Raw genomic sequence first — 9088 nt, 5'->3', positions numbered from 1 at the left:
TCTTTTATTCATATAAATTGAGACATAGATTTATTAGAATATACAACAGACTATTTTGATAATGTCTTTATCAGGCGATCTACTGTTTCATGTATTCTGATAACATTAGTTAATTGTTATTTTGTGCAAACTTTTCTATCTGATGCAAGATGTTTGGTTGTTTAATGAGACGAAGGTTCTCAGATATTTCCAAACAGTTGTAATTATCAGAACTATCAACAGGCAGCCATTCAATAGGGATCAATTCTGATGCTCCACAATTTGGATTTCTGTAACAAAGTCAGAGTTTCATTGGATATTTAATGGTTTTATAGAGTCACTTTTGATTGAAAATAAAAATTGTAATTAAATTAATACCCAGTCTTAGCAAAATTAGTCCATAATTCTAAGAATCTCCTTTGAATGATGCGCTCGATGGGATAATATGCCGGTCGTGTAATGCCGCGGCTGTCCAAAAGTTTTGCATTGAATAGATAGTATAAATCTTCAGTGAGCGACGTACCTAATTATTAATTTATAAAATATCATTATTATTATTAATAAGCTCACTGTCATAGCCTATTGCATACAATACTAAGAGAGGGTCGCAGAGTCACATGCACGGGCCGAAGGTCTGTGTATGTGGCTCGAAGACGTGTGCTGAAATCATTGCGCTTACTAGATAAAGACTATCTCTGAGTGTCCTACCATGCACTATATTTTATTCAACAATTGCCTGATTTACGCGATTAATGAAAATCTACGAAATGAAGTCTATGGCTGTTTAGCAACAAGATGCACCTACGAGATTAAAACAAACCGTCGACTCTAAAATTCGGGATTCATATCTATAATTGATTTAAAATTCACTCAGATGTTTTAATTATTGATTTGAATAATTATTAATAAAAAAAATACAACAACAACCACGCGGTACAGCACTCTACACATGATGAATTGAAGTAACCATATTTAGTGTACGAGCCGTTCAACATACATTTTGACAAAAAACTTTGTCACTCAACGAATTCTTATGATGTTTAATAGATGGAGCTCACCCGGGAAAAAATGATAAGACCTGACCATGCCTGTTCATGTATGATCAGGCCTGAAATAAGACCTGATCATGCCTGTTCATGTATGATTAGGCCTGAAATTAGACATGATCAGGCCTGATCATACCTGTTCATGCCTGTTCATGTCTGAAGCGTTAAATACAGTCAGGTCTGATCATTCCTGTTCATACCTGTCCATGCCTGTTCATGCCTGGTCATATATGTTCATGTGTGTTCATGGCTGTTCATGTCTGCTCATAGATCTAAAATTTTGTTGATCAAGAATCTATCACGTATAAGATTTTTATTACTTGAAGTTCATACGAAACTTACTTTTCAACTAAATCTCTTAGGTCAGTGGGTAACGAGTTACACTTTCGAGCGCAAGGTCCACGGTTCAAATCCTGCACACGCCCGAATTTTTTATTTTTTTCATTTTTATAGCAATAATTATATACATGTATAATTGAATATAGCTATACATAATTATATATAATTATATAGGGCCATTTTTTATAGATAATTTTTTTACCCAGATGGGCATGAACAGACATGAACATACCTGATCAGACCTGAACATGCCTGATCAGGCCTGGTCAGGCATGGCCATTTTTCATGTCTGGTCAGGCCTGAAGACTCATGCCTGTTCATGTCTGACCAGGTCTGATCATTTTTTCCCGAGCAGTCAAAAATCTTGACACGCGTTCTGAAATTTTATAATATCACTCACTTTTTGCAACGTCGTTGAAAGAAGGAAATCTACTTTGACTTTACTCAACTTTTTTGTACCGGTCGATCAACAGCCGTTTAGGGTTCGCAACACAGACGTCATAAAGCGTTGAATAAAAAATATTAGCTATACCTTCTAAATCTGTATCCACCAATTTTTGGACCACTGCAGTTTCTTTCGAGTAGTGATCGAACTTATAAAAATATGTCGGAATATCAGGTAGCGAAGATTGAATTTCTACCACATCATGGATATTAATTGTAAAACTTTCAGCGCTTACTAATTCTACAAATTGTCGAGCATTTTCTCGGCTAATTTCGTTGTCACCCATAAAAAATTTCTTTACATCACCCACAGATACATTTCGCTCTTGTAAGAATTGCCTTTCATTTGGCTGGATAAGCTGTGTGTCTTGATTAGCTTCTATGTCGGTATAGTCTTCGTCTTTTAGTTCTACAAATACAATGAGAAAAATCAGTGACTTTTATGTTGAAGTGGGCGTTGCAGTTATGATTGTCGTAAAAATGCTGCAAAATTATTTATTTCATACCTGCAATAATAATGAGAGACTCATTACCAGTAAAACCAATGATATGAGGTACTTTGATTCCATACTTAACGGCTTCAATGATCGAAATATTTAAAAAAGGATTCTTTGATTTTGAATCAACTGATGGTACAAACTCATTTCTCCGAACGTAATTATTCTGTAAAGTAATCAGAGTGAATAGCGCTCATTGAATTTTTTTCTCATAATTAGGGAAAATAAGAATGATTTTAATGCTGTCAAATATTTTGTTTTCATCGTTTTTTTCATTTCATTTTTACCTGTTGACTATTTGATGCTTCTATTGCCTGGATTACACTGTGGGCGTCGACGCTTCGCAAATATTCTATTAGTTTTTTCGGGTCACTAATTGATTTGCCCAATTCCTTTACAACTTCTTCGGTTGGTAATTTCATGGAATGTGATTGCCTTGCCCATGGATTCGTCGCCACCCCACTTTGTAGAATGGCTTTATCAAATAATCCTAATGAATTGCATTAATTAAGATATTTTCAGTATAAAAAAAATTAAGCTTATTTACAACCTTGAGCTAGAGGAGACAGAGTCAAATAATGAACCGAAGCAGCTCCAGCACTTTCACCAAAAATTGTAACACGATTGGGATCACCACCAAATTTATCAATATTCTGCCGTACCCATTTTAAAGCCATTACTTGATCTTTCAATCCCTGGTTACCAGCCGCCTCTTCATCGTCCAAATTAAGAAAACCTATGATTCATTGATCATTTGTTTTAATTATTCTTCCATACTGTCAAAAGTAAGCATACACGGAAAGAAAATTATAGCAGCGGTTCCCATAATTTTGTGAAATTTTTTCCTATACCTTCATAGGAATTACGACCATAAAATATGGGAGCGGTTCCTATAATTATAGGAATGTTTCCCATAATTATAAGAATAGTTTCTATAATTATGGGAATGATACCCATAACACTATAGGAATGGTTCCTATAATTATCGGAATGGTTCCTATAATTATAGGAATGGTTCCTATAATTTATAGGAATACTTTCTATAATATTATGGGAATCATTCCTATATTTTATGGGAATGGTTCCTATAATTTATAGGAACCATTCCTATAATTTATAGGAACCATTCCCATAAATTATAGGAACCATTTCCATAATATTATGGGAATGGTTCCTATAATAGTATGGGAACTATTCTCATAATATTATGGGAATGATTCCCATAATGAAATTGGAATGGTTCGTATACCATTATGGGAATCATTCCCATGATATTATGGGAATAGTTCCCATACTATTATAGGAACCATTCCTATAATATTATGGGAATGGTTCCCATATTATCATGAAAAAATTATTTTAAAGAAGTGTGGTAATCACTTCTACAATACACAGAAATATTATTAAGCATAAAAACAAAAATTCAAACATTGAAAAAAAAAATCGTATTTGGCAAAAAAACATTAAAATTTTTAACAAGAATTTTTTGTCAGCACAAAACATTCAAGAAAATTCAAATTTTGGGAAATTTCTACACTATTGTGCAAAAAAAAAATTTTATGATATTATAGGGATGGTTCCCATAACATTATGGGAATAGTTCCCATAATATTATAGGAATAGTTCCTATACCAATATGGGAACCATTCCCATAATAGTATGGGAATGATTCCTATACCATTATGAGAATGGTTCCCATAATGATATGGGAACGGTTCCCATAATATTATGGGAACCATTCCTATAATGGTATGGGAACCATTTCCATAATGGTATGGGAACTATTCTCATACTATTATGGATATGGTTCCCATAATAGATGGGAACCATCCCTATAGTAGTATAGGTACTATTCCCATACCATTATGGGAACCATTCCCATAATAGTATGGGAATGATTCCCATACCATTATGGGAATGGTTCCCATGATGATATGGGAACGGTTCCCATAATATTATGGGAACCATTCCTATAATGGTATGGGAACCATTCCCATAATGGTATGGGAACTATTCTCATACTATTATGGGTATGGTTCCCATGATATATGGGAACCATCCCTGTAGTAGTATAGGTACTATTCCCATACTATTATGGGAACCATTCCCATAATGCATAGCAAAACTTCCCATAATTTTCTTTCCGTGTACAAAGTAATATATTAAGTTTACCGAATATATTGAGACGGTAATTTATCGTTACTAGAACAATATCTTTCTGAACAAGATAATCAGGACCTGACCGGTCATCATTTCCGGAACCAAAAGAAAAACCTCCCGTGTGTATCCAGAACATAACAGTTTTTAATTCACACGGGTCCAAATTAGTCGTATAGACATTCAAATATAGACAATCCTCACTTCCTACTATTTCTTGTGTGTAAGTGTACTTTTGTGGACAAACGTTACCAAAATCCTCTGCGACTTTTACACCAGGCCACGCTTCTACTGGTTCGGGTTCCTTTAATTCATAATTTTCAACTTTTCTGTTTGCCAAATAAACTTATAAATAAATAAGAATATACAAAACCTTGAATCTTAGATTTCCAACGGGTGGTTTAGCATACGGAATCCCACGAAACGCGTAAAAATAATTATTTCCATCGACAGTTTTTTCTTTAACTCCTTGCAATTGACCCTGCTGCACTCTAACGATAGGTCTACTTATTTCGTAATAATCTCTTGACAATGCTATTGGAATAATAACGCATATCAGTATCGTGTTATATATTATTTTTATTCCTGGCTTCATATTAACTTTGACACGCACGAAATTTCTGATGAAAGACCAAAATGTTATTGCAGGCAAGAAGTTCTATACAAAATTAATTTGAAGAGATTTTGTAATTTTGAAACTAAATATATCCAACCGAAAGTTTATTTAGCTGTTTTTATGAAGCAATGTGGATGTGATTTACTTATGATTTTCACGACACTGACAAATACACTTACACGATGCGTGACGAAAGGCTAAAACATTATTGCAAGCAAATATTGATTTTTTCTTTTAATCGATTTGACGATTTCAAGTAAATCGAAAATTCATTAGTTTAAAAATAAAGTTACAAAATTTAATTCAAAGGAACAGGAAATAAATTAAGAAATTTTCATCATACATTGAGAGAAAAAATCTAGATACCGATTGACATGGTTGGAAATAAATTTCAAAAAAATATAAAAAAATTGGTCTATCGGTTGACCCTGTGGGCCAGCCCTAAATCTTCTCGCTATTTTCGAGCTCCTTGAGTGCTGCTGAAGTGAGTGTGAGTTCAGAGTAGTCCCGTAATCTTGATGAGATTATTTTTTTTCTTCTGTTTAACTTTAAATATTATTGTTTATTAATTAATATTTATATAAGGGAAGGGGGGGGGGGCAAAACGGGGTACCCTCAAAATTTTATGAAAAAAAAAATTTTTTTTTTTCGTCTAATTAGTATAAATCCGATATATTTGCGCACTATTAGCACTACGCATGACACCTGGGGCAAAATGGACCAGCCGAAAATCCTGAAAAAATGATTCTTTCAAATTTTTATCGTTAAATTAAGAAAAATTTGATATATTTCCGCATTTTTAGCCTTACCCATAACACCGAGGGCAAAATGGACCAGCAGAAAATTTTGAAAAAATGATTCTTTCAAATTTTTATCGTCAAATTAAATAAAATGTAATACATTAATCCATTTTTCGGCTGATTTATTATAGCTGGGGCAAATTTGGCCACTAAAAATATTCGAAAATAATATTTTATTGTTTTATTGATAAAATATTCTAAATAATGCAAAATAATCTGCAATCTAAAAAATAAAAAAACACGTTTTTTGGGTTCAAAATAATGACAAATAAGAAATACAGAATTGTTTTTTTTTATTAAATAGCAATTAGTAATTAAGCTAGTCGAGGGGAAACGATTTATTACACTTAAAAAAATTTTTCTTGAGTATTATAAAACTAAAAATAGTTGTCAAGAGAAAGAAATACATTCTTAATAATGAAAACAATAAAAAAAAAAAAAAAAAATATCATTTTTTGGAAGGAGGCCTTTCTGCCCCACAAAAATTTTTTTTTTTGCCTTCGTGGCCACCAATGATGTGAAATGTAATTTCTCTTTATGTATATTACATATAAAAGATTCAAGTAATAAAATTTGATCAATTTTCAGAAATTTTTTTTTCAACTTTTTTTAAGGGTACCCCGTTTTGCCCGCCAAAAATAAAAATTTTATTTTTTAACGGCAGCTAAAAATTTTGTCTATTTATCTCGAATATCACTAAAAACAAAAAGATTTAGCGTATTTTAGTCCTCGAAAACTTACTATTTCCTTAGGTACCCCCTTTTGCCCCCCCGCTTCCCCTATATTGAATTTATATATTAAATTTTGTTTGGAATTTTATAGTAAATCAATTCCACCCCCAGGGGTAAAACTAAACTTATCTTTGAATTGTTGGAGGCTGAATAGCCAATTATTAATAATTAATATTATAATTATCTAAATATTGTAATAAATTTAGTATTTTTTTTTTTTATTAATTGAATTAGTGGAAACCAGCAGCTATCGGGGAAATTTGATATTTATTTCCCTTGATCTCTTCCTACTACTTTAATTTTATTTTCTCATTTATTTACTACGTCTATAATTTATTGCTACTATTTCTGGCATAAATAATATTTATTAATTTATTCGATTGTAATCCACCTTGTTTGCAAACTACTCGCTCGGATCTTACCTCGCAAATTTCCCCCCTGTAAAAAAATTTTTGTCCGTCATGTAAAAACGGGATGGCGCCTTCGTGCACTAATCCAGCCTGGGGAGCTGGTTCAGGCACAATAATTATTTATTTGTTTAAAATTTATTATTTTTATTATCGTACATATTTAAAAATTAATTTGAATCAAATTGACTATTCTCTTTATTTTTGAGAATTATTTTGATACACACGTGGGTGACCACATACGGTTTACCGGATTTATTCGCGTCTCCGTCGCGGATTGTAAAACGGTTTTCGTTATATATAATAGTATATATATTAGGGTGTCCGTTATTTCCCAAATCGATTTTCATTTACCGATCGCCCCCTGAATCTTTAGTTTATGACCTAAAAAAAAATATCCAAGACAATGAGGCTCTTAATTTTCACATTAAACCGTGCCCAAATCATTTTATATTTCCTATTTAAATAACATGGGATTTTTAGACTTTTTACTCTTAATTTTTTTTCTCAGAAACAAATGAGAGTAAAAATTTAATCGAAGCATATTCTGATAGGAAATTAAACGTTCTACAAAAAAGTTCTCTTATGAATTTTCGATAAAATAACTCCTTCAAAAGTTATTTAACGTTAAACTTGTGTTTGTTATCAATCCTATAATATTTTTAATTCTATTTTCATTTTTACCGTTTTTGGCTATAAAATCGTTAAAATAAAAGATAGTTGTTATTATCATCAGAGTACCGATGATCATTTATGTAGATTTCATGGCCTAAACAGAAAATCAAGGGAAAAAAAACATTGTTTTATGAGAAATAATAGAAATAACATACCTTTCCTCATACAGACGAACTTTAAAATGAATTAATGGTAAGTGATGAAATAAAAATGTAATAACTTCTTTGTCTATAATATTATAAACAGATTTATTATCAACTTTGCTTTCTCTATAATTTTTTGTTAAGAAAGCTATGGTCGCATTAGGATATTTTGTTTTGTACTCATTTACAACTTAAATCAAATATTGTTTTTGGTCTTCTCGTGTTGTTAAAATGTTGATATACTCTTAAGTTGATTTAACTGCTCTTTCGGTGAGATCATTAATGACTTGTAAATTGTTAACAATTCGCAAGTAAATTTGGAATCCTTACAATTTTTTAAAAGATTTAACATTAATAGAAATTTTTTGAAATTAGATGTGAAACGTGGGCGGGCAATAACGACTATTTAGAAGGCTTTCGAAAGAAAGCAAAAATGATAATAAATCTGCTTATAATATTATAGACAAAGAAGTTATTACATTTTTATTTCATCACTTACCATTAATTCATTTTAAAGTTCGTCTGTATGAGGAAAGGTATGTTATTTCTATTATTTCTCATAAAACAATGTTTTTTTTCCCTTGATTTTCTGTTTAGGCCATGAAATCTACATAAATGATCATCGGTACTCTGATGATAATAACAACTATCTTTTATTTTAACGATTTTATAGCCAAAAACGGTAAAAATGAAAATAGAATTAAAAATATTATAGGATTGATAACAAACACAAGTTTAACGTTAAATAACTTTTGAAGGAGTTATTTTATCGGAAATTCATAAGAGAACTTTTTTGTAGAACGTTTAATTTCCTATCAGAATATGCTTCGATTAAATTTTTACTCTCATTTGTTTCTGAGAAAAAAAATTAAGAGTAAAAAGTCTAAAAATCCCATGTTATTTAAATAGGAAATATAAAATGATTTGGGCACGGTTTAATGTGAAAATTAAGAGCCTCATTGTGTTGGATATTTTTTTTTAGGTCATAAACTAAAGATTCAGGGGGCGATCGGTAAATGAAAATCGATTTGGGAAATAACGGACACCCTAATATATATTGTATCGCAGAATCGATTAATATAAGATTTAGAGGAGAGTTGATGGCTGGCAAGTCCTTTCGATTGCCGCCAAAAACATTCAAATCGGTTGATTGGTTCAAAAATTATTGAGAGTTCACACACACACACAGACTGACCCACCCACCCTCTCTCTCTCACACACTAAGACCTCAAAATATCGACATCTGATAGGAAA

At 31.7% G+C, this 9088-nt stretch overlaps 1 protein-coding gene across 1 annotated transcript; it reads right to left on the bottom strand.

The window, feature by feature from the left end:
* On the bottom strand, positions 1-5218 carry LOC130673183 (juvenile hormone esterase-like). Its single transcript, XM_057478123.1, has 8 exons — positions 4836-5218; positions 4478-4766; positions 2856-3041; positions 2593-2795; positions 2315-2471; positions 1897-2217; positions 358-502; positions 1-269 (listed from the first exon to the last, which is right to left on the bottom strand). Exons 1-8 carry the CDS (start codon positions 5055-5057, stop codon positions 110-112), a joined length of 1683 nt encoding a protein of 560 aa, XP_057334106.1. The 5' UTR covers positions 5058-5218; the 3' UTR covers positions 1-109.
* Between the last annotated feature and the right edge of the window lie 3870 nt (positions 5219-9088).

The sequence above is a fragment of the Microplitis mediator genome, chromosome 8, assembly GCF_029852145.1.
Source record: "Microplitis mediator isolate UGA2020A chromosome 8, iyMicMedi2.1, whole genome shotgun sequence".
Taxonomy (NCBI): domain Eukaryota; kingdom Metazoa; phylum Arthropoda; class Insecta; order Hymenoptera; family Braconidae; genus Microplitis; species Microplitis mediator.
Note: the sequence above shows the minus strand (reverse complement) of the source record. Positions and strands in the feature narration are given on the sequence as shown.

Excerpts from the sequence above, each read along its gene's own strand:
- LOC130673183 (XM_057478123.1), bottom strand. The coding sequence starts at position 5,057 with ATGAAGCCAGGAATAAAAATAATATATAACACGATACTGATATGCGTT. Across the intron at positions 3,042-4,477 it reads TTACCGTCTCAATATATTCG|GTTTTCTTAATTTGGACGAT; the intron begins GTAAACTTAATA and ends AATGAATCATAG. Across the intron at positions 2,796-2,855 it reads TCTGTCTCCTCTAGCTCAAG|GATTATTTGATAAAGCCATT; the intron begins GTTGTAAATAAG and ends GCAATTCATTAG.